Source organism: Emys orbicularis, chromosome 2, assembly GCF_028017835.1.
Source record: "Emys orbicularis isolate rEmyOrb1 chromosome 2, rEmyOrb1.hap1, whole genome shotgun sequence".
Lineage (NCBI taxonomy): Eukaryota > Metazoa > Chordata > Testudines > Emydidae > Emys > Emys orbicularis.
The window spans coordinates 239,240,445-239,266,263 of record NC_088684.1 but is presented as its reverse complement, the minus strand read 5'-3'; the positions used below and the strand labels follow the sequence as shown (position 1 = coordinate 239,266,263).

Sequence of the window (25,819 nt, the reverse complement as noted above, 5' to 3'; positions counted from 1 at the left end):
AAGCAGCAGCAACAAGAAACAAAAAAAGAAGCTAATCCAACTGTTAAAGGGCATGTGGCTGCACCCAATAGCTACATTCACCACTTCCTGTGTCAAATCCAGTGAAAAAATAAAAACTGGGGGAGATGGAAAAATGCAGCCTGAAATCTTAGTTTTGATTTTCCTTTTTTATATTTTTTTCTGGGAAAGCTCTGACAGAACCACCAGGATTACTTTGACATTTAGCACTAAGGAAACTGCAGGTCTGGAACCACTGTATGCTAGCTCCTGTTTTTGTTCCCTGTAGGTATTATTTTCTATGATCCGTGGCGCATTCTTTCTCGGACAGAGCTACCCATACTTAGAGAGTGTTGCCAATGCTCGAGGTGCTGCCTATGAAGTGTACAAGGTTATCAATAAGGTACTTAATGTCGCTTTTCTAGCAGTCTGAAATTTCTGATTTATTTCTCAAAAAATTCAAAAAGTGGATGAACTCCATAGACTCATACCACTGAAAACAAAAATAAGACGACATTTCTATTCATATTAAGGAGACATGCGCCTTAACCAAAGCCCTAAAAGTGCTTATTGCAAACTTGGGGAAATTCAGATCTATAGCTCAACTTTACAGATTGGGGCCCTCTTTCCTGTTAGGTTTGTCACTCCCTCATTTATTTATTTTTTAGAGTAAGTGGTGAAGAGCTAAGTGAAATGACATTGCTCTTTAAAACACAAGTATATGGAGTAGACATGATTTCAGTTCAACTGCTTTTGATTCGGAAATTAACAGTGCTGTTGAAAGCTATGGTAATACTGTTGCTGGGGAAGAGGGATGCCACACTTTCAGTAACTAACTCTTAGAATTTTGTACAGCAGTTTGTTATATATCTGCAGTCTCAGGTTCATATTAGGTTAGAACAAAGGGCTGAGTTTTGTCCTCTGTTATGGCCATAAATGTCTATTGGTTTCAGTGAGGTTGTGTGGATATAACAAAGGGTGGAATTTTACCCAGAGAAACTAAATTAAAGGTGATCAAACTCTGTATAACCACCTCTGGAGTTGGTTGTTCCTGACCTATTAAACTAAGCACGTCTTTAGGGGACTCGCCCCGGACTACAGCAACAATGACTACAGAGGCTCAGGACTCTGTTTCCTAGATTGCCTAGAGTCCTGGATGGAGATAGAACAAGCTGGAAGCTACTACCAGAGCCAATCGGAAACCAGAACTTATTTTTGGTTTTGATGGTCTTGGAGTGGAGCAGAGAGAGCCTAGGAGGTCCCCTTTAAACTTCCCATTCCTACTCAAAGAGAAGATTTGAACTCTGCCGGTGGTTACTGGGTCTTTGAAAAGTATCAGTCCAACAGAGATCAGCAACCTGGGAAGTGGAGGAGCAATTCCAGGTCAGGCTATTTAGCACCAGGCTAATTTTCCATTGGACTTCAGACCAGGGAGCCTCAGGATGATGGTATCTTTTTAGGGGTGAAGACTTTTTGTAATAAATCCCCAGTTTGTTTATTTTGCTTGTGCATTTTAAGCCCACCAACAATTTCAGGCTGCATCATTTCTCCAAGATCTGATTCTCAACCCACATTCTGCCTAGGCAGATGCCTGGAGGGAGCTAAGGGATTTGGGCCCATTGTAAATGTTGGGAGATGGATGATTTAAGGTATAGTTGATGTTTTATTATTCTAGTTACTCCTGTTCTTTCCTTGTCCCCTGTCCCAAAATGCTTTGCAGGGCATACACAAGGATTGCATTTCACTGATATGCAGAATCCTCTGGGGTGAAATACAGCAACCACTGATCAGTTAAACTGCTATGTAGTGTTGCAGTGTTTCTTTTACTGTCCTAAACAACTTATCCTTCTAAAGCCACAACTGTAAAATCACAGAACTGTGTAATAGCTTTTCAAAATCTCTCTCCAGCACCGTCTTCTAGATAGCAGTGCCAAGGAAGGATACAGACCAGACAAGCTCAAAGGAGAGATTGAATTCAAAAACATCCATTTCAGTTACCCATCTAGACCTGATATTAAAGTAAGTGATCTTTATACATTCATCTTTGCAGTGAAAAGCTGCTGCCATTATCTGTGTGACTAAAAAGAAAACTGATATTTTATCAATTTAATGTGTTCATTTTAATTCAGTTTTTTTTAAAGTGTCCATCCTGTACTCTGGGTATTTATGCACCACAGTGTGGTCTAGTTGAAAAAACATTGGGTGAGGATTCAAGAGACCAGGATTCTATTCCCAGCTCTGCCACCGGCCTGCAAAGTAACACTTGGCAAGTCACTTCTCCTCTCTCTTCCTCCGTTTCCCCATCTGTAAAATGGGAATAGTAATACTGTCCTCCTCTTTAAAGTGCTTTGCGATATATGGATGAAATGTACTATGTAAGAGCTAAATGTTATTATAATAGTTATAAAAATACAACAACAATGCAGGATTTGAAGGCATATTGGTTAAAGCCATTATTCTAAATCACTGCTGACAATGAAATGGAAGCCAGTGCAGATCACAGAGCATGGAGGTAAGATTCTCCCTACAGCAAATGACCTCTAAGAAACAGACTGCCATACTCTCCACCAGCTGAAGTTTGTGAGGGGAGTCATCTTGTTGTACAGTCCCATGTATGGTACTTTGCAGTAATCCAATACTTCTCTCTGGATTGACATCTGTACCAGAATTGAAAGTTTGGAACCTTCTGGCCAAGTGACAGAGACAAAGAAAATACTATTCGGCACTACTGCTTCCTGCGTGCAAAAGCAGCTGTGGATCCAACAGGTTACAAACTCACTTGAGTGTGCTGCTGTTAGCTCTGCATTTCTTCTGATGGGTTCCTCCAACCTACAAGCATAAATTCAATCATTTCTGAGGTTAGTCACAGCCAGGGCTGGCTCCAGGGTTTTTGCCGCCCCAAGCAGAGAGAGAGGGAAAAAAAGAAGCCGCGATCGCGATCAGCTTCAGTCTTTGGCGGCAATTCAGCGGCTGGTTCTTCGCTCCGAGAGGGAGTGAGGGACCTGCCGCCAAAGAGCCGGACGTGCCGCCCCTCTCCGTTGGCCGCCCCAAGCACCTGCTTGCTGGGCTTGTGCCTGGAGCCAGCCTTGGTCACAGCTGACTTGCCTTCACCAAACCCACCCTGTAACTTGCTGGCTAAGCCAGTTGACTTCTCCCAGCTGGGTCTGATGAAACAGAGACCTAGAGCTATGTTATCTGAATACTGAAGACAATGTAGTCTGTACTGTCTCACTGTCTTCCCCTAATGGTCTTGCATACAAATTGAGCAGGAGGGTGACAAGACAGAATCCCACATCACTCTACACAAGAGAAACTCTGGACCGGATGAGCCACCCTTTGGGCCTGTGGCTGGAATGGGATGGAGCCATTCAAGAATGATTCCATCCATCCCTTCCAGAGTCCACCCTGTGTCAGCAGTGGCTCATTATCAATGGTATCAGAGGTAGCTGGCAAAGCTAAAAGAATCATCTTGGATACTTGGTTCTCATCAATCACCAGCCAAAGATGACCAACATACAAGATCAAAGCAATCTCCATTTAGTACCTAAATTTGGAATGAACCGGGTCACAGAGAGATGAAGTTTCTAGTTATTGTCAGTGTTATGTTGACATGCCCTTTCCTGCCTTACCTAAAAAGGGAGGTTAGAGATGGGATGGTCGTGATGAGAAATGACGTTAAAGGGGTGGAGGATGATGCTCTTGCTTGGTCAAGCAAACACCAAAGCTTATCTGCTAGTAGCTTACTGGAAAACTGGAGCTCTTCTGGTATAGTATAAGGAGACGAGAACAATATTACTGTTGTTTTGATCTTCTATTGCAAAAATTGTGTAGTCATAAATCAGCCTAAATATCAATATAGATAAGAGTTCCCATAGGAGACCAATATTTTGGCCACTAATAATATTAGACATTTATAAGATGGGATAAACGGACTGAGGTAAAATGTTCCTAAATGTGAACATAGCATCAAAAGTGTCATTACTCCATAACTAATCCCTTCCTAGTAAATTCTAGAGATTGTCGAACCCTGACTCTTCATTCCATTGGGGATATTAAAACACCCACTTTGTTTTCAGAGCCAAAGGTTTTTTCTTAGGACAGTCTTTATAGAATAAGAAGAGAACAAAGCAAGATTGTTATTATTAATAAAAACTTTTTCTTGTCATCTTCAAAGTGCTTTCCAACCAGGATTGGAACAAAGGACTGAAAGCAGGCCTGGGAGTTCAGTGCACTGTTAGACCAGACCTCTCATTATTGGCTTGATCATGATGCCAAGCATCTTAATGGACCTTTTTATAAACAAACCATTTAGGTAGCTCTATATTTACTGGACTAACATATAAAGATTATATTTCCAGATTCTCAAGGGCCTGAACCTGAAAGTTCAATCGGGGAAGACCATCGCTCTGGTTGGCTCCAGTGGCTGTGGCAAAAGTACTGCTATTCAGCTGCTACAGAGATTCTATGATCCAGTCCAAGGAGAGGTTAGTTTGGATGAACTGTCGATATTCCTGGCTACTAGGATGAAGATTAATTTCCTGAGTAGATTAGACCTATACTTTAAAAGGACATTACACAAAATTGGATTCTTAAAAGAACAAAAGATATGTAGCATCCAACGAAATTCTGAAACTGATTTTTCATTACTTGTATGTCATGATGATGAGAATATTGTAAACACCTAGACAGGACTTTACTGATATTAAGGGAAGTCAAAATTTGGATTTAAATATTTGAGGATATTGTTATGGTATACAAAGCACACGGGATCTTTTCAGGGAGAAAAGGCAAATACGCTGCATTTATTGAAGATACAACAGTTAGCATATGCTTTTTAGTCTCTCACACACACACACACACACACACACACACTCCTGCAAGTTTATGTTGATAGTTACCAGTTAGTTGTAGCTCGAGTCAATCTAACGGCCAGTTAGATTGAGCACGAGTGTGGAGCTGGGCTCAGTCGATCACGATCCGATGCTCCGAGGCTTTGCAGGACTGAACCCAGAGTTCCATGACAAAACACCCCAGCTTTATAGTTGTAAATTCCCATTTGAGTCCATGAATTTTGCAATGTCATCCTGTCCTTAAGTGGTGTTAATCTTGGGGTTTTCTGCTGTTATCATTTGATGGTTATTGTCAGGCTTCCCATCGTTATCTCCTATTTGTTGTCTCACCTTCTGGGGTGCCTGCCTCACCTCTGTGGTCGTCAATGCTGTTAACATGTTTAGCATCAGATACAATGGATGTTTACTGATTGTCTCCTGGTCTTTCCAAGTCTCTCACTTTTTCTTGACCATCTGGACATTTGTGATAGCTTTCACACCTTACGTTTTCCTGATGCATGCATTCCTCATTCACACAAACAATCTCTTACAGAAACCTTCAAAGGTATAGAGACAGCAGTATTTTATATTCAGCAGAATACATTGTAAATCAAGCCTTGCTAAATCTTATAACTAAAACAATTCACATTGGGGCTTTAGGCCCTCAACATTCCTCTAATCTCCTTAACATAGATACAATACAAGATCCTGTCTCTTACATACTAAAACCTTAAAACAAAGAAATGTATATTAAACTAGAGTGCCTAATTTGTAATACATATAGGAAACCATAGTAGACATTATAACTTATCCTAAAACAAAAGGGTGACCATAATCAATCATAAGGATTGTTCTGGTCTGTCATTCCTTTCTGCTATTCAAAAAGGGTGGCTGGCAGGATGAAATCAAATCATACATTAATTCTCAAAGTACAATGATAAAACACTGCTCCGACAATATCCTTTTTGTTTATCCTGCTCCTTCCATTCTTCTAATCTGAGGTGATCGTGAAGATATATTTTTAATTTTTCCTGGTCATTTTGTTTAAATGTTATTGCTTTATTCCATGTGAGAAGCTGCTAAACAAATACTTAAGTCAATTATTATATCATTATTATTTTACCATTATAACAACTAATTATTTTAAACATAATACATTTCCTCAAACTCTTCATTTATGCCTTTCCACTCAGATTACCTTAGATGGACGAGATATTCGGACACTTAATATAAAGTGGCTAAGAGAACATATTGGCCTTGTAAGCCAGGAGCCTATTTTGTTTGCTACAACAATAGCTGAGAACATTTGCTGTGGCAGAGAGGGTATTACTGATTATGAAATTGAGAAAGCAGCTAAAGAAGCCAATGCTTTTGATTTTATATCCAGACTGCCTGATGTGAGTTCATGTACTTTTGAGCACCTTATAACTATGACGGATTCTTTGGTCTCTCTCTCTCTCTCTCTCTCTCTCTCTCTCGGTTCTTCTGAATTTTTGTGGCCCAAATTCTCTGCTGGTGCAAATAGACGGTGCTTCACTAGTTTTTCACTAATGTTTTGTCATTTATTCCAATTGACAATTTGGCCCACGTTGTTCTTAATTTACAATACTAACTGTATGTTACGTGGCAACATTTTTTAATAGGGTGGATAAGGAATTTCTATGGACAATGAGAGATTTTTTTTACCAAAAACACTGAATGTAATTGGCCAAGACAGTTCTTTTAGAAGTCATTATTCTTAAAGCGTTTATTGGAGCACCCATCATAAAACTTAAAAGAGGGAATTTCTGTTTGTGATGGTAACAATATGATGGGAGCGGGGGGTGTAAAAGGATTTCAACTGACCCCTTCTGCAATCTCTATGCTTCTCTGGTTTTCTCAGAAATTTAACACCATGGTGGGGGAAAGGGGAGCTCAGTTGAGCGGAGGGCAGAAACAACGAATTGCTATTGCCCGTGCCCTAGCAAGGAATCCCAGGATTCTGCTGCTGGATGAAGCCACGTCTGCTCTGGACACTCAGAGTGAATCTATTGTGCAAGCAGCTCTTGATAAGGTAGGAATCCTATTGCTAGAGTTATCAATCAATCAATATTAAGAAGCACAACAACCATATGGCAAGCTTGACATTAAAGGCTATAGCATGCCATCCGTTTTTAAGCACTGCTCTCCACTGGTTTCAAGGAGGGCATTGAAATCAATAGGGATGCATGCTCAAATTTTGGTGTCAGGATATGACCCTGTAATATTTAATCAAAACTCCATTAAACAATCTCGGGTTGCCACCCCTGAAACCCCTCCCCCTCTTCCACCTCTTTCCCAGAGGCCCTGCCTCCATTACTCGCTCCTCTCCCCATGCCCCCTCCATTGCTCGCTGTACCGTCTCAAGGAGCTTGCCTGCAGGTAGGAGGTGGCCCGGCTGAGCAGAGGCTGGTACGCATTAATGACCTGGCACTCTCCCTGCCCTGCAGTAACTGAGCTTTTGGTTCAGGTGCCATAGGGTTGCCAAGTCACCAAAAGCTGGGCACCTGGAAACCCTAAATCGCACCTGGACACAGAAGCCAAAAGCCAGACTGTCCGGATAAAACCCAGACAGGTGGTAACCCTAAAGCAATCACAGGCTCTGTTTCTGTTAGCATCATTCCTGATTGCCAGGATATTTGCATGTGGACAGAAGTCGTCTTCTTTAATGCTGGCCTGCACCACATCCTGCCTCACATCACAGTTGCTTGCCTGGTGGTAAACTGTGAATGTGGCATCAGGAATTTAACTCCTACATTATCAAAGCAAGGTGCCAGCATTGTATGGATTTCTACAGGGCAATAATAAAAATACATTGTGCTTATCCAGCACTGTGTCTTCTCCAATCACTAAACAGACGTTTTAATAATCTTCATAACACTGCTGGGACTTAGGAATTATTTTCTCCATTTTGAAAATGAGGAAACTGAGGCACGGACAGGTCAAGTGGACACACGGTGAGTCGGAGACAGAATCTGGAGCTTTGCCTGAGTGAGGCCTACAGGACTGGGCTGCAACACTGCTTTAAGTTTCTGATGTGTATTTGTATATAACCAGTGGTGTATCCTAAAAATAAGCTCTATAAAAAAGCCGGCCTCCCATTAGTACTCAGTAATAGTAAACACAGAATAGCATAAGTTCTATGCATGGCTCAAGGGCACTATATGGCCCCCAGCATTTATCTGCAATAAATTTTAAGTCGATGGGCTTAAATTCTGCCTTCACTTATACCCATCTCACCACACTGATATCCGTTAGGTTTGCAGCCCTCCAGGATTGGCTTGGAGTCTCCCAGAATCGGCATCGATCTCCCAGTGACCACTGGAAGTAATCCAGGAGATTTTAATAGGATATTTTAAGAAAATGACATTGTCGTGTTGGGAAAAAACATCTCCTGGAATAGCTTCAGTCAGAGTTGGCAACCCTAATATCAGCGGTAGCGCACGGTGTAATTGAGGGTAGTATTTGGGTGCTGAGCCCTTATATTCTGCATAGATAATATCATTATTTATACTGAATTACACACACACACTACATGAAAAGACCATTAAGATTCCAAAGTCAAGCACTCAAAATGTAGGGAATGACAGAATTAAAGTTGCTTGGTCAGCATTAATAAACCCTTGTGTGTCTGCATTAGGGGACAGTCTTCGGTTACATGATCACTGTAGCAGGGTGGACACCCGCTCCTGCCCTGAGGGGCTTAAAACAGGCCTAGGAAAGGGCTGTGGGAGGAGAAAGCAGCCACTGGGCTGATTGGGGGGGGGAAGCAGGCAGAGCTGCAGCCACGCCCCAAAGAGAGCCCAGCTGACCCCTATAAGAGGCTGCGAGCGAGGAGCCCAGGCAATCTCTCTCTGCCTTCAGAGAGAGAAGGGCCTGGCTGCTGGGAAGCTCATGGTGCCTAGAGTGAGGCAGGGCTGGGGAAAGGCCAGAGGGGCTGGGGAGCTAAAAAGCTGGTAACTCCCCAGGCTGCAGGGCATTATCCAAGGCCCCATAGAGGCACTGGGTTGCAGAGAGAGGCAGCAGGTCCAGACCCAACCTTGCCTATGATGAGTGGCTTACACTGCAGTCTGCCCCAGGGCGCGGGGGCTAGTTGGTGACTGGCAATAGCCTACAACTGAGGTGAAGTAGGGATAGGGGATGGGGGTTCCCCGCGGAGGGGAGACCCCGAGAGAGAGAGAGAGAGAGAGAGAGATGAAAGAGGCACTGGAGTCCAGGGAGGAACATGGAGCCAAACGGCAGCGGGACACCGGCCAGCAGAGGGTGCTCGAGAGGCTGGCTGAGCTAATTCCCAGAGAGACAGCAGGAGGTGCCTCAGGGGTGAGTCCAATTGCTACAATCACATACTATTTCTTCCACAGGGCCCCTGCTTCATTCAGTGCACAGGATGCTATTCAACATTCAGTGCTAGTCAATATTTCTTTTTATCCTCAGCATTCAATGTATGCCCCCATTCCATTCAAACCCTGCTCTGAAAGCAAAATTATTAACTTCCTCATGGGCTTTTTTATACCTCTCATCGCTCTAGTATCTGAGTGCTTCATAAACACTAATGAATTTATCTTCACAACACCCCCGACAGGTAAGGTGGTAGTATTACTCCCATATTACAGAAGGGGAACTGAGACACAGAGATGTTAATGTTGAAAGTTCATACTACTTTTGGGTGCATGATCTGCGATGCCCAGGACTCAATATTTCAGAGAATTGTGCATTATACAGCGCTATATATGTTAAAAGCACATCTCCCATTGACTTCAGTTGCAGCCGTGAATGCTCAGCACTTCTGCAAATCAGACCCCACTGCCTCAAGTCAGGCATCCAGAAAATGAGGACTACACAATTAGTACCAGCATCACATAGTAATAGGGTGACCAGATGTCCCGATTTTATAGGGCTAGTCATGATTTTGGGGTCTTTTTCTTATATAACTCCTATTTACCCCCACCCCTTGTCCCGATTTTTCACACTTGCTGTCTGGTCACCCTACATAGTAACTCTGTGGCAGAGACAGGGCTAGAATCCAGTTCTCCAGGGCAGTATTCAACTGCTATAACAACGAGACCATCCTTTCTTTTCCTGCAATCCTCTGCCTCATTCACTACACACCTTACAACTTCTGCAACAAATAAGGTGGGTTTCCTGCATAACTTTGATTCCTTCCATAATCACTGTTCATTTTGCTCTCCCTACTCTTGTTTCCTGTGCCTGGAGCCACAACTCCCCCTGACTATAGGGAGGAGAAATTGCAGGCAAAGGCCTGCTCAGGCCCCACAGTCCTGGGCTGGAACATGCTTAGGCCTGGTCTACACTAGGCTTTTATGTCGAATTTAGCGCTGTTACATCGAATTAACCCTGCACCCGTCCACACCACGAAGCTATTTAGTTCGACATAGAGCTCTCTTAAATTCGACTTCTGTACTCCTCCCCAACGAGAGGAGTAGCGCTAAATTCGAAATGGCCATATCGAATTAGGCTAGGTGTGGATGGAAATCGACGCTAATAGCTCCGGGAGCTATCCCACAGTGCACCACTCTGTTGACGCTCTGGACAGCGGTCCGAGCTCGGATGCTCTGACCAGCCACACAGGAAAAGCCCCGGAAAATTTGAATTCTTTTTCCTGTCTGGGCAGTTTGAATCTCATTTCCTGTTTGGACATCGTGGCGAGCTCAGCAGCACTGGCAACGATGCAGAGCGCTCCAGCAGAGATGGCCGTGCAATCCCAGAATAGAAAGAGGGCCCCAGCATGGACTGATCGGGAAGTCTTGGATCTCATCGCTGTGTGGGGCGATGAGTCCGTGCTTTCCGAGCTGCGCTCCAAAAGAAGGAATGCAAAGATCTACGAGAAGATCTCTAAAGCCATAGCAGAGAGAGGATACAGCCGGGATGCAACGCAGTGCCGCGTGAAAATCAAGGAGCTGAGACAAGGCTACCAAAAAACCAAAGAGGCAAACGGACGCTCCGGATCCCAGCCCCACACATCCCGTTTCTACGAGGCACTGCATTCCATCCTAGGTGCGGTCGCCACCACTACCCCACCACTGACCGTGGACTCTGAGGATGGGATATTGTCCGCGGCCGGTTCCTCGTCGGAAATGTTAGCGGACGGGGAAGATGAGGAAGGAGATGAGGAGGACGAGGCAGTCGACAGCGCTTGCACCGCTGATTTCCCCGACAGCCAGGAGCTCTTCATCACCCTTACCGAGATCCCCTACCAACCGTCCCCATCCGTTACCCCGGACACAGAATCAGGGGAAGGATCAAGCAGTAAGTGCTTTAAACATCTAAACATTTATTTTTAACAGAACTGGAATATTTATAATATTAACAATGGGTTTTTCATTAAGTGATTTAAACATATAAACTTTTATTTTTAACAGAACTGGAATATTTATAGTATTAACAATGGGTTTTTCATGATTTCTTTGCCTTAGGCGCTTAACTATTTAGTCCCAACTATTTAAAAAAAATCTAACAATGTCCGGATTTTCATGATTCTGCTGCCCAAGACGCTCCACTCTGTAGTCCCTGCCAGTACAACTACACCAAAATCCGGTCTATATGTCCGGGGATTGACACGAAATCCTCATGGGAGATCTCAACGTAGCTCTCCTGGAGGTAATGTTCAAGCCTGTGCATCAGGTTCCTTGGCAGAGCGATCTTATTGGGTCCTCCATGGTACGAGACGTTTCCGCGCCAGGAGTCAATCAAGTACTCAGGGATCATTGCACAGCAGAGCATGGCGGCATACGGCCCTGGTTTTTGCATGCTTTCCCTAAGCATCCGTTCCCTGTCGCTCTCCGAGATCCTCATCAGGGTGATGTCGCTCATGATGCCCTGCTTTGAATTAGGGAGGGGAATGTTAGTATTGGGACTGCTTTACAGCCACGCGGTGGAGGCGGGAGAGGGGCAGCATACAGGGATCTTTCCCTGGGAAAGCCGCGAGGGGGTGGGACAGGGGCAGAGTTCATGCTTGCCGGATTGCTGGCAGCAGAGACTGGCATTGCTTTCAATGTGAAAGGAGGCCAGTGCTACTATTAAAGTTTTAAGCAGCCACAAGTCTACGGCTTACCATGTTTGCCTGCTACACAAGTTCAGGTGTCCTGCCACGCTTCTCAGATCGCCACTGCAAGACCCCAGGCACTGAAGGCGAGGGCCGAAAATTCGACCTTGTCCTGAGTGCGCATGTGAGAGGTGCAGTGCATGGTCTTGTTCACAGAGAGAGACTATGTTCTTTGTTCACAACTTCATTTATCTGTCTCAGGAATTCACTCCCTTTTTCCCATTCCCACAGACACATCTGTGACTGTCTCCCAACCCAGCCTGGCATCACACTCCCAGAGGCTAGCGCAGATTAGGCGGAGGAAGAAGAAGACGCGTGAGGACATGTTCTCAGAACTAATGGACTGCTCCCGAGCCCAGGCAGCCCAGCAGACACAGTGGAGGGAGAACTTGTCCCAAATGCACCGAGCAATCATGGAACGGGAGGAGAGGTGGCGTCAGGAAGACCAGCAGGTGATTCAAACGCTGCTTGGACTAATGAGGGAGCAAACGGACACGCTCCGGCGCCTTGTGGATGTTCTGCAAGACCGGAGGCAGGAGGACAGAGCCCCGCTGCAGTCTATCTCTAACCGCCCTCCCCCGCCACCAAGTCCCACACCCCCCTCACCCAAAGTCCAAAGAAGGAGGGGCGGCAAGGGCCGTTAAAACTTTCAGTCAACCCCTGCAGACTGCTCTAGCACTAGAAGGCTCTCATTCCCCAAAATTTGAAAAGTCCTTTCCTACCCACCTCACACAAGCCCCCGTCCAAGTTTCACCCCCCCCCCCGTTTCATGTGTGGTTCATAATAAAATATTCGTTTCTGTTAATTACTGTTTCCATTATTTTCTTTTGGAGGAGACTCTGTCTGAAGGGGGGGAAGGTGCTTGGTAATTGGACAGGACAGTCACCTTTAGCAGGGTACAGAGGCGGGGGCAGGTCCAGCATCAGGACACATACACAGTGCAGTCACCAGTTACCCTGGTCAGTCTGGGAGGTGGTTTTCATGTTCGGGGAGGGGGGGGGTTGATCTGTGACTTTGTGGCGGGGGAGGGCAGTTACAGATCTTATGCCGCGGTCCTTATCCTGGATCACAGAGCCACGCAGCAGGGGATCTGTAACCCTCCTCCCCCTGCCAGAAAGTCACATAGCCGACACATACACGCAATCCCGCCCAGGAGTGCTGGCAGGCTCCGTTGAAACAACCAGTCCACCACTGCGGAGCCTGTCATTCCTGGAGTTTAGAAGCATCATTTGCATCAGAACACTAAACCCGCCCCCCGCCACAGTCTGCGTCCCCGGTTTAAAACATTCCCGCGAAAACAGTAATAAAGACAACGGTGTTCATTAACAAAACAGAACAGATTTTATTTTTTGGGGAAGGTGTGGAAGGGGGTATGTAACTTGGAAGGATAGTCAACATTAACTGGGTAAAGAAACGGGGGCAGGTTCAGCTTCTGTGTCCACAAACTTAACAGTCACTGGTTACCCTGCTCAGTCTGGAACCTAGCTTTCAAAGCCTCCCGGATGCACAGCGCGTCCCGCTGGGATCTTCTAATCGCCCGGCTGTCTGGCTGGGCGTAATCAGCAGCCAGGCTATTTGCCTCAACCTCCCACCCCGCCATAAAGGTCTCCCCCTTGCTCTCACAGAGATTGTGGAGCACACAGCAAGCTGCTATAACAATGGGGATATTGGTTTCGCTGAGATCACAGCGAGTCAGTAAGCTTCTCCATCTCCCCTTGAGACGGCCAAAAGCACACTCCACCACCATTCTGCACTTGCTCAGACGGTAGTTGAACAGTTCTTTTTCTGAGTCCAGGGCGCCAGTATAGGGCTTCATGAGCCAGGGCATTAGCGGGTATGCAGGGTCCCCGAGGATCACTGTAGGCATCTCCACATCCCCAAGACTTATTTTGTGGTCCGGGAAGTAAATACCTTCCTGCAGCCGTCTAAACAGACCAGAGTTCCTGAACACGCGAGCGTCATGAACCTTGCCCGGCCATCCGACGTTGATGTTTGTAAAACATCCCCTGTGGTCCACCAGTGCTTGCAGCACCATTGAAAAGTAGCCCTTTCTGTTAATGTACTGGCTGGCCTGGTGGTCCGGTCCCAGGATAGGGATGTGAGTCCCATCTATAGCCCCACCGCAGTTTGGGAATCCCATCGCGGCGAAGCCATCTATGATGACCTCCACGTTTCCCAGGGTCACTACCTTTGAGAGCAGTACCTTGACGATTGCCTTGGCTACTTGCATGACAACAACCCCCACGGTAGATTTGCCCACACCAAAGTGGTTCGCGACTGACCGGTAGCTGTCCGGCGTTGCAAGCTTCCAGAGGGCTATGGCCACTCGCTTCTGGACAGTCAGGGCTGCTCGCATCTGGGTGTCCTTGCGCTTCAGGGCAGGGGACAGCAACTCACAAAGTTCAAGGAAAGTCCCCTTCCGCATGCGAAAGTTTCGCAGCCACTGGGATTCATCCCAGACCTGAAGCACTATGCGGTCCCACCAGTCCGTGCTTGTTTCCAGGGCCCAGAATCGCCATTCCACAATATCCACAAGACCCATTGCCACCGTGATGTCCTGGGCGCTGGGTCTCGTGGTTTCTGACAGCTCTGTGCTACTCTCCGACTTCAGGCCCTCACGGCGGTGCCGTAGCCTCCTCTCCTGATTTCTCTGCATCTGCCTCAGGGAAAGGTGTATGATAAGCTGCGAGGCGTTGAGAACGGCCAGAACTGCAGCGATGGTCGCAGCGGGATCCATGCTCACAGTGCTGTGGCGTCCACGCTGTCACTGATCAGAAAAGTGCGCAAACTGATTTCCCGCCGGCGCTTTTAGGGAGGGAGGGAGGGCGGTAGTGACGGACGGATGACGAAAGTTACCCAAAAGCACCCTCGACACATTTTTTTACCCAGAAGGCATTGGGGGCTCGACCCAGAATTCCAATGGGCAGCGGGGACTGCGGGAACTGTGGGATAGCTGCCCACAGTGCACCGCTTCCAATGTCGACGCTTTCCCCGTTAGTGTGGACTCACAAAGTCGAATTACTGTCCTTAGTGTGGACACACACGTTCGACTTTGTAATATCGATTCCACATATTCGATTTAAGTGAAATTGAACTACTCTCGTAGTGTAGACATACCCTTAGACTCTCTGTGGGGATGGTGCATGTGCACTCCTGTCATACAATGCAGCGAGCTCAGACTGTCTCTTTGGGGAATTTAGCTGTTGAGCTCTAAGAAGTCTCTACTGAACACATGCAAATTGAGATTTTCAGAGCCTCATAACTCGGCCACATTTGGGCAGATTTTCATAGGAATGGTAAAAGGCACATCCCTGATAACCAGTGAGACATGCCCATCTCCTCCAAATTTCAAGTCCCTGCTCTCGAGCATTTAGGTGATAAAGCTTCTCAATTAAACAGTTATAAGAATTTTTTTAATATGTGCAAAATAACATTATTTTTTCTCTAACCTCATTCTGAGACACCATTGAACCATTTTTGCTGAAATAAAAAAAAAAAAAAAAAAGACAGCCGAGGCATTTACCAGCATGGAAAGTTTCAGCCCAAATAATTAAATCTTGGCAAAGTTATAAGCATCTGACAACAGGTCTTACAATTGGAAGTGTCAGGCAACCTTAGCTATAGGAATTGGTACTTGCATAGTAGCCTATAAAATTAATCCACTTTTCCCTGTCATTATTATAAATGTGAATTTTGTAATCAGAAATGTCCTTTGGCTGTTAAATCAGACAGTATGCATGGAAATAATGATCAGCTATAAAGGGTCAGAAGGGCTTTTATGCTTGTATTTTCCACACTATTGCTGTGCTGTTAGGTAGAGATTTTTTGGTTTTTTTTCACCACATTTTAAAGTAAATCTCTCGTTTTTTCCCCCTGGTAAGGCTAGGGCTGGACGTACCACCATTGTGATAGCTCACCGGCTCTCCACAATCCGGACAGCTGACATTATTGCTGGATTTCACAACGGTGTTGTTGTTGAACAGGGAACACACAATGAACTCATGACACAGAAGGGTGTCTACTATTCTCTTGTGATGCAGCAGGTAATGAGATGTGATCGAGCACTCCTGACTAAATGCTTCAGATGTACTGGCCATCTCTCTACTCCAGAAAATTATCTGTATATCTCACTCACAAGTGCTGATTTTTGTATTCGCTGGTGGGTGCCCTTCCTGTGTGACCTGTGGGCAGGGACTCGGGGCGGGGGGGAGGGAGAGGGGGAGGCTGAGCAGGGGTGGGCCCTCTGGGTAGAGTGTGGGTAGGGCCTTAGGGAGGAAGAGGCCAATCAAGGGAGGGGCCCTGGGGTGGAGTGGTGGGCAGGGCCTTCGGGTGGAGCAGGGGCGGGGCCACAGCCCAGGGGCCCACAAAACATTATCCAGCCATGGGAGAGCTGAACACCCCCTATTTTTTTCGGTGGGTGCTTGAGCCACGGAGCACCCACAGTGTCGGCGCCTATGATCTCACTGATACTATTGCTGACACATGCAGGTTCTGCACTCAAACAGCTGGGCCATTTTCGCTTTGCAGTTTCTGCATGTTTTCTAGTTGAGTGAAAGTTGATCAGTCAATCTTGTTTATGAGTTGGAAGTGGTTGTTTTTCACCGGTAGCAGTGCTTCACATTTACCCAAAGTAATGAGTCAAAAACATAACTGAGCAGAAGAGGTGGATGACCTCATAGAGCTGTTAGATCCCAAATTTGACTGACCTATATAGATAGCGGGGGGGGGGGGGGGGGGGGGGGGGGACATACAGAGCCAAATTCTCTGCTGGTGTAAGTTGCAACTGCACCAACTTATCCTGGCAGAGAACTTGGCCTATACAAATTACAATGTGAAAGTGAGAACGAAACCAGTGTTTTTGTTTGTTTCCATACCAAGTATACTGTTCCTTCCCCTTGCTGCAAAGTGTCTTGTGACTGTGTATCACTGTTCTTTGCTTGTCACTAGGGTCATGGTGGAAACACTCAAAATGGGATGTCAGAAGATGAAGACTATGAGGAAGAGGATCTAGATGATCTCAGGATGGAGAACCTAACTGATGTTGGTGGTTTTGAAGAACCAGGAATCATTGAGATGGGAAGCATTCCTAAGGGATCCAGAAGGCATAAAAGCAGAAAGACCTCTTCTAAGAAAAAGTCGTCTGAAAAGAAGAAGAAAACAAAGGAGAAAGAGGTTAGTGTTAAAATTTAGTTTAATCCTAAAGTTTAGTGATAGCTTGTGAGAATAGGAACAAAGGTGATTCTGTTTTCTTTTTTTAAAAGGCCTTAAGCCATGTCACCTTTGCTATGATCCTGTCATATGCATCATTGACCTGGGTGAATACTTGAATTGGGAATCTTCAGGGAGAACACAGGTCTAAATAAATCAGTCTGACCTCTTGAGACTAAATTAACCTGATACACAATATGGTGTTAAGGAGCTTTATGCTAGTTATCTTTTTATTAAGATGTTCAAACAAGTTCTCAACCTCTTGTCAAACTTCATAAGATTACGGTGTTAAGGCCACTGTCCTGGCCAAGTTCCTACTCAAGTAATTAAATTATACCTACTTACACAGACATGGCATTTTACCAGTGGATGACACGATCCTTGTGATATGTATACCAGTTTTTAAAGCACTTTGGGATGAAAGGTGCTATATAAATGGAAATTATCAAATTTAATAATAGTGTTGGTCACATACTAAACAGAGAAAATGTTCAAAACTCTATTTTGAAATGCAGCCTAAATTAAAACGATAGAAAAGGTTTACCTTTTTCTCCAACCACCTCTCTCTCTGTTTCAATTGGGCCAGCTCCTGAGGTCCTTACTCTATTTTTATTCAGACAAAATTCCCCTTCATGTTAAGGTATTTTGCCTGAGTTAGAACTGAATAAAAACCAGGTAAGGGCTTCAGGTTTTAGGCCCTGCTTCAATGGACTCATTGAAGTCAATTAAAAGAATTTCAGTGGTCCCTGGATTAGACCTTGGCCATGGGGCCAAGCAAGGACTTTATTGCAGAATATATATAGTTTGAACTGCACACAGTATAATTATTCACATCCTTGTATGAGGCTGGTTGTAGAAGACCTACAGAACATTTTTCAATCATCTGCCAGTGCAAAGAGCTAGAATATAAATTTAGGGTGAAATCCTGCTGACATTGAAATCAATGGGTGTTTTGCTGGGATTTCTCCTATAATAAAATGTTTGATTAGTGAATACAATTTCAGAATCCATAACGTACCTAACCTTGCCAGATGTTTCTGTTTGTTTCTCAACCTTTCTCAGCTCAGACCCTATTTGTAATGGTCTGTTATGACCCAGAGACTTCCTGAGACACTCCTAGACTCAATACTCCTCCCTCCACCCCCTTTGCAGGGATCCGTCAGGGGCTTGGTGGGCCTCAGAGCTAAGATTCCAGATGTTCTAGCCAGATGTAAATAGCTGGGGAACTCCCCCCACCAGCAACTGGGGGGAGGGGTGGTAAACCAAGACACCCCCTCCAAAAACACACAACCCTCCCACACACACAGCCCATGGGGGGGAGGAGAATAAGGGGTGGAGAGGAATAAGGGCTGAAGGTAAAATGGAGAGACTGGGATTCTGGGGATGTAATGAGGAAGAAGTTGGAAGGTCTGGGGAAGGAAATGGGGGCAGAGGGGTGTGGAGGTGCAGTTGGGGGCTGGGGGAAGGATATGGAGGCAGACAGGTCTAGGGGAGGGGTGGCAAACTGATAGCTCCCCAAAAACCACAGACATGTGATGCAGCCCCTGGAGAGAAGAGGGTAAAGGAGTGGGGGGATTTGGGGTACAAGGGTTACAGTGAGAGGTTGAGGGAAGGAGGTGAGGGGGCTGGGAGCCAGGATAGATGGTATGACAGAGGGAGGATCACTTGGCTGTGGGGGAAGGCTACATCATGGGGTCCAAAATGGGGTGCAGGACAAGGGTTATGGAAGAGGGAGTGTTGCCCAGCTGTGAGGTGGGGGTTACATCAGGGAGCCAGTGTTTACCAGAGATTGGGATACCAGCTGTTCTCCCAGCTCCTGTCCCGCAGGGCTAGCTGGGCTTGGCTCCTTACTCCAGGTGTTGCAACCTCAGAAGTTGCAGCACTGCTCAGGTTTGGCCTGGCCCCCTTGATGAGGGGGCCAACCAGGCCAAATTTGTGAGAGTGGCATTGCGACCACGTGCACCTGGTCACAAAGCCAGAGAGGGGAGCTGAGCCCATCCAGCCCTGTGATCCTTTAACACATTCAGATGACCCGATTTTGGGTCGCAACCCACCAGTGAAGAAACCCTGCTCTAGGAGCTCTTTTTTTATTATAGTACAGTCTACTGGTAGAACACGATGCAAACAATAAGCACTGGATGCATTCTTACAATGCCCAGAAGTCCAGAACACACTTTTTATCTATTCATAACCGTTGCATTTGGGCCTTGTCAGAGGAAATAGATGGCAAGATACATGGCTTCAGAATTCATACTGTTTGCAGTAAAGTGAAGAAATCAGATGGGAAGACATGCAATTTTTGATGTCACAAAGTTCAGCAGGCTTGTATGGTTGAAGTGTGGACAGGCTTTTCCAGTCTCTGAAACACAGGCAAAGATAACCAGGCGAGGCCATCGCAACTGGCTGAAAACCTCATCTAATAATTTGTACCAGTTCCTATGTTTTCATTTCATTTTCCACAACTTCCTCAACAAATGTATGGACATTTTGAATAGTTCAGTGAAGCTGAACTGAGCTGCCATGTATTTTTCAAGGGAGATGAAGCCTAAATCACTGTTTCATATGCCTTTTCCATGCATCTCGTAATGATAGTCTGTTTTGTCTTTTACAAAATACAGACTAACTGACATAAGTAGACCCAATTGTATTACTGCCAACCCACTAGCATTTAGCAGAGGCTGAACTAGACTGATCTCTTTGTGCTCTGAACAGTGAGACTTTTAGGTCGTTATAATGATTCATGTGTTAAAGTTGCAATCCATGGTCACTGACCCTATTTGATATTTCACTGAACTATATATACCCCATCCCATCGACCCCCCCAGTTAACCTTTTGTTAAATTTATGCCTGCAGATTTTTTTGACTTGCAATTGCAGTTTTAAGACCTTAAATTACAGAGTGGCAAATCTTCAATATGTTTGCTCATTCAGTGTGTATGTTGGAGGCTGGGGCGAATTATCTGTGAACAGTTGCTAGGACAGTTTACTGATTTACCCCCTAGCTGAGGAAATTGTCATGTTCCACAACTTTCAGGGAACAGTTGAATTTTATCTCTTATATAGGAGGAAAATCTCCCGGCTGTGCCTTATTCCAGAATTCTGGCTCTGAACAAACCTGAGTGGCTGCATATATTCTTTGGCGTGATTGCTGCTGCCTTCTCTGGTGGCATCCACCCTGCATTTTCTGTTCTATATGGAAAAATAGTTGGGGTAAGTTCAGAACTGTATGGTAAACTAACGAACCAGGCACAAATACAGAACTTTAAATCCAGCTCGACCCTCCAGCTAGTCCTCTCTAGTGATGCCTTAGAGCCTCCTTCTACTCCCACCGTCACTGAACTCTACAAGTCTTTCCACTGACTTTAGTAGGAACTTGATCAAGCCCTTGATCTCCTCTCCCCACTTGAGATTTCTTGCCTATTTTCCAGCCCCGTATTTGGAATGACTTCACCTTTCCAGTGAAGCAAATCACGTTCCCTTATCAAACTCAGTTTTCGTTTACCACTCTCCACTGTTGTGCACATTCCCTGCCTTGTACCCGACCCTACTCTTTGCATTGTACCCATTCTCTTCAGACAGTAAGCTCCTTCAAGGTACTTTGCATTCCAACAAGTACCAGGGACGGACCGTCTGAATAATTAACCCCTTAATTCCTGAATCATTGCAGGAAAGAAATGGAGTCTTCCTTTGGATTCCAGTATATGATTGTTGGAAGCTGCTGGGAGTTGGAGCAAGATGTTGAGGGAATCTTTTATCTTCAGGCAAGAGAAGAGGGGTATTGTAGTCAGCTGGAGGGGAGGTGGATGGTCTGACGGAGTGACAGCATTCAGTGGAAGGCAGATAAGAGCTGGTGAAGTGGCAGCCTGGAGGCAGGGTTTAGTGGAACTGCAGCTCCCAGGCAAATGTGGAGAGGGTCTGGTGGTGGGTTGGAGAAGGAGCAGCTGATGAGAGGCAGGTCAGCTGGGAGAGGTGGAGTGACCTCCTGGCCAGCAGCAGAAAGCTGAGAGGTGGCAGAGTTCAGGTGCTGGGGAAGAGCTGAGAGAAGGTGAAGTTCAATAGTTTCTACAGTGTTTCCTGAGCTATTGTAACTGGTGGTCACTTTGTGCTTTTCTTACATAGGCTTTTCAAGAAACAGATCCTGAAAAAAGGAGCAAAACCACCACATTGCTTTCTCTAATGTTTCTTGTACTGGCAGTGATCAGCTTAGTAACACACATAATCCAGGTAAACTTCACTACATTAAAAAGTCAAAGCTGAGTATCTGGTCACATACATTATGGTCAAGATTTTCAGATCTCGTTGAGAGGCTATGTTGGGGACATAATGCAACTTTGTATGCACTATGTTTCTTAAAAATTGTTCCAGAGCCAAGCCACTGAATGACTCAAGTGGCTGGTATGGAATACAGAGCCATACCCTTCCCGATTGCCAGTTACAAAGCAGCCCAGGGCAGCAATGTCTGAAAGGTGCTGCTGACCGTTCTGTGTCCTTGGGGGAATGCGTTTGGGCACAGCCCAGTTCCACTACATTGGTGTGTACGTTACAAAAAACACCGGCCCAGTCGGCACTGTTAGATAGCAGAGTGAGTAGTGAGGCTAAGGAATGAGTAAGCAGGGAAGGTGACTCCACTGCTGACCTCTGCAGCTGGCTGCGAAAGCGTGTGTGTGGGGGGGGCAGTATGAGGAAACTTCAGTTTCCAGGAATGTGTGTGGTACCTTTCACCAGCTTTAAACTAACATCTGAAACTATATCCCAAAACACTGTGTAAACTGTGTGGCTGAGTGGTTGAAATATCATCACATTTACAGCAGGTTGTTCTAAATATGACTGTACAGCCCAGCACATACAGTTCAACTGTTTTATTTCCCATTCTCCCTTTTCAGGGATTCATGTTTGGAAATTCTGGAGAAGTTCTGACCAAGAGATTGCGATCTTTGTCATTCAAAGCATTGCTTCAGCAGGTATGGGCCACGTTTCTGGGTCAGAGCAAATATGCAGCACTCCTGCCAAGTGAGCCAGATGGCTTTTGTGGGCTGATGTTTGTATAACACCATCAAAATTCCTGGTTCCCTGCAGCCTGTGTAGAGCCTCCCTCCAATACAGCTTCAAGAGAACCCATCCTTTTAGTGAAACTTTACCAATGCACAAGCGGCAAGTCTCTGAGCACACGTGCGAAACAAAATAAAGAAAAGCATGTACAGATTAACTCAGTGCTGCTAGGAGAGCTGTCTAATTTTGATGCCATCTCTTTCAATATCGACCATACTGAAGAGTGTATAAAACATGCATGTATCTGAGTGCATTGGTATATTTGCAAAGATTAACAAAACAGAAGTTAAATCTCTATCTCACCCTGATGGTCATGATATAAATGTTTAGATAAATAGGCTTAGGTCTGTTTGCATCAAACTCCATAGCAAACGGACCATATCATAACAGGTATATGTTCTCAAAGTATTATCTTTGCTCTCTAGAGTGGTTTCTCTTGTCAAGATGACCAGCTGGATCAGGAATGATTTACAATAATACTGTTGCAACATGACTGCCCTTCTATACTCGCTGCTGATGGATCCCTGGGAATGACACTCCTCTATTTGTTCCTTGCAGAGGATTCTCTGTGGGTGAACGATTAGGCACCCTGCACACCCATTGGTAGCACTTGGTATCACAGGGTTCTACATATGCACAGGAGCATTCTAAGAGGATAGGGGAGGAGAGGGAAAATTACAAAAAAACCCAAACCTCTCCTTCTTTTCCACTACCTTTAAGGATAATAAAGCTGATTCTCCTCCCGCATGCACCCATATCGATCAGGAATAGCTCTACAGAAGTCAGTGTAATATAAAAGGTGTAGGAGAGGAGCACTGTGCCTATCAGATGTTAGTATGGGCGTGGAAGGCACTCTCATTATGGTGCAAAAAGAACGAGGAGTACATGTGCCACAAGTACTCCTTGTTCTTTTTGCTGATACAGATTCACACGGCTACCACTCTGAAACCTGTCATTATGGTGCATGACATGTACTTGACTAAATTCTAAAATCTATGAAGTTGTTAGCACCTGGATTGTTAACAGTTTAATGTTCTGAGGGTAAGAATAGTTTGTTAAGATTGTTTTCAGTTTATCTGACAAATGTTATTCATCACAAAAGAAGAGTGAGTATCTTAGTGCTTATGTTGGCTCTGTCTCTTCCCCACACTCACGTGCTAGTCAAGCTTTAAATGTCCATACATTGTACTAATGACCCTGACAAGTCTGAGTTACGATAAGAACATTTCATTTGCAAAAGCAAAAATAACTGAACCATCTATTCCCTTGCAGGAGATTGGGTGGTACGACGATCCTAAAAATGCCATAGGGGTTTTGTTAACCAGACTAGCTACAGATGCTTCACAAGTCAAAGGGGTATGTTTGTTTTTGTTTGTATGTTTTGCTTACAAATGTGAATTGCAGTGTTGGCAAGGGACGATGAAGTTATTTTGGAAAACGAGTTGGTAAATCTACTCTAGAGACTGGCTGACACATTTAAATACCACACTATCAACGTCTCGGAAACAGTTTCACTAGTCCCAATTTGTGGCGATTCTAAAGCTTCGGCAGATGTTCGTACATCTTCCATTTCCTTGCTGTAAGCGGCTAAGTAAACACCTTAGTAACTCTAAAAGTAAGCCATGTCCAAGGCCCAGTGTAAGCACTTCTGCACCACTTAAACTGCATGATGGAGCAAAGTCTTCAGTGTATGAAGTGGCCCTAAAGCCCCACTTCAGTTGCTTGGAGGGGCTGTAGTGTGGGAGAATTGCATTGCAGCCAATGCCCTGGCCTCATGTTGACATGGGTACATTTCTTCTTCCCAGCTCTGTCCACTGCATTTCATACACAGGAAGACGGTTTATGTGGGCTTTATGGGGTGAAGTGAGTTGTCATTAATACAGAGTATCAGTGATGGCAGAAGCACGAGATACTGTGTGACTTGGGGGAGTGGTGTAGGATAGGAGCCACTGAAAATCCTGCAGGTAAGTGGCAAATTCTGCAGAATTTGCCAATCTCCCCTTTCCTTCCCACCACGACTCCATCAAAAAAATTCTGACGCATCAGCCATTCTTTTTAAAATAAATTCACTGACGAGCAAAGAGTAATAAGTTTCCTTATTTATTCAATAGTTTAAAATAAAATTAAATTTCTACTTCACTTGTCTTAACAAAATAAAAAAAATGCTTCCTCGACTCCCGGATTCACTAGACTGACTAGATCCTCAGACTCACTAGATTTCATACTCCCTCCCATCTCCTCTTTACTGGCCAGCACAGGGTGGGAATCAATCAAATATTTGACCAAACGTACAATTACTTGAATCTTTAAAAACTGCAACTTAATTCTTGAGGATAAGGTCTGTCGGGGACTTTAACCCAGACGGCAAGGTTCGTTGTCTGACCGCAGAGTGAGACAGGCAACACCAGCAAGGTCCAATACAAGCTCTTTATTGAAGAGTGCACACAACAATAGAGAGCGGCCCGTCTCCAGAGAGAACCAGCCCCGATTACAATAACTAGTAAGGTTATATAGACAGTTCCGTCGCGTCATAGTTAAAACAACCCAGCCCCCCTTTATTAGTTAAAAGCTTCTAATATTCATGCATATCTATCTTCTTTGACACTACAAACAATTTGTGATGCCTCAGCAACTTCTTATGAGCTTTGCTGTCATGCACCAGAAACTAGGAGAAAGGAGGGAGTTAAGAACAGATGAAGAACAGAAACAGGGAGTGGAGACTGCAAGTTTCCATATGTCCAAACAAACTGTTCCTAGCACTTCTGGTACAAGAATGCGGCCCCCACCTCTTATTTTATTCTCTGCAGCTCAAGCAAGCATGCCCTCAGGTTTCACAGAGACAGGAATGGCCCAGCAACTACTGTTAGCCTAACTTTGGCTAAGCTGGCCAAACAATGTTCTATACTCCATATTTTTTGGCCTAACAATCCCCCCTTTGTCCCTGGAGTGCCTTGGAGGGACTCCTGGGACAACTAGCTGCTATGAGTGGTGAGCTTGGAGTTGATTACTTTTGGACGGAACACAGCTTGGTACCCATCCAACATCCAACCTTTATCATAACATACAAAGCTAGCAAGCCACATATAATTACAACGGCGCTTCGGAGTACATTATGGAGCCAACCACCTATGTTTGGAATCCAATTGAACAGGTTACTCCACCAGGATTCAACCCGCTCCCCTCAATGGTCCTTTGCTACTTGTATGAGGTGGTTTGCTCTATCCCAGGTGGCATTATAAACATCAGGAACATATACTCAGCATTCTTGCCCAATTAGTGCACATGTTCCTCCCTGAGAGGCCAGTAAGATATCTAGAGCCAAGCGGTTCTGGAGAACCATCTGCCTTAGTTTTCTCTGTGCGGTTGCCAAGTCCACCAGGGCATTGGCGGTAGTCTAATTTCCCAGATGTCTTGGTGAATTACCCAATTCCACATGCATCCTCCCCATGGACCCGGCAGGATTCGGTATGTGGGAGCCCCCCCCCCCCAACCGGTCCATATGCTTGGAAGGAGCATTGAGAATGTCCGCACTTCCACCCAGAAAGTCTCCAAGTATTTTTCCATGGCCACAGATCAGATGGTACTCCTGATGTGTCTGTAAGGGCAGTGGGCCAAGCCTGAACATGCTAGATCCCACTGCAATGCCTTCCCAGCC

At 45.2% G+C, this 25,819-nt stretch overlaps 1 protein-coding gene across 1 annotated transcript in view; it reads left to right on the top strand.

The window, feature by feature from the left end:
• The window catches only part of LOC135873829 (ATP-dependent translocase ABCB1-like), a 95,245-nt gene that overhangs the window by 46,648 nt on the left and 22,778 nt on the right, over window positions 1-25,819 (top strand). The window contains exons 9-19 of the mRNA XM_065398442.1: window positions 287-400; window positions 1,906-2,016; window positions 4,356-4,481; window positions 6,020-6,223; window positions 6,709-6,879; window positions 15,789-15,950; window positions 16,855-17,079; window positions 20,179-20,325; window positions 21,235-21,339; window positions 21,999-22,076; window positions 23,437-23,520. Coding sequence (XP_065254514.1) covers window positions 287-400; window positions 1,906-2,016; window positions 4,356-4,481; window positions 6,020-6,223; window positions 6,709-6,879; window positions 15,789-15,950; window positions 16,855-17,079; window positions 20,179-20,325; window positions 21,235-21,339; window positions 21,999-22,076; window positions 23,437-23,520 — 1,527 coding nt within the window. The remainder of the gene's footprint in view (window positions 1-286; window positions 401-1,905; window positions 2,017-4,355; window positions 4,482-6,019; window positions 6,224-6,708; window positions 6,880-15,788; window positions 15,951-16,854; window positions 17,080-20,178; window positions 20,326-21,234; window positions 21,340-21,998; window positions 22,077-23,436; window positions 23,521-25,819) is intronic.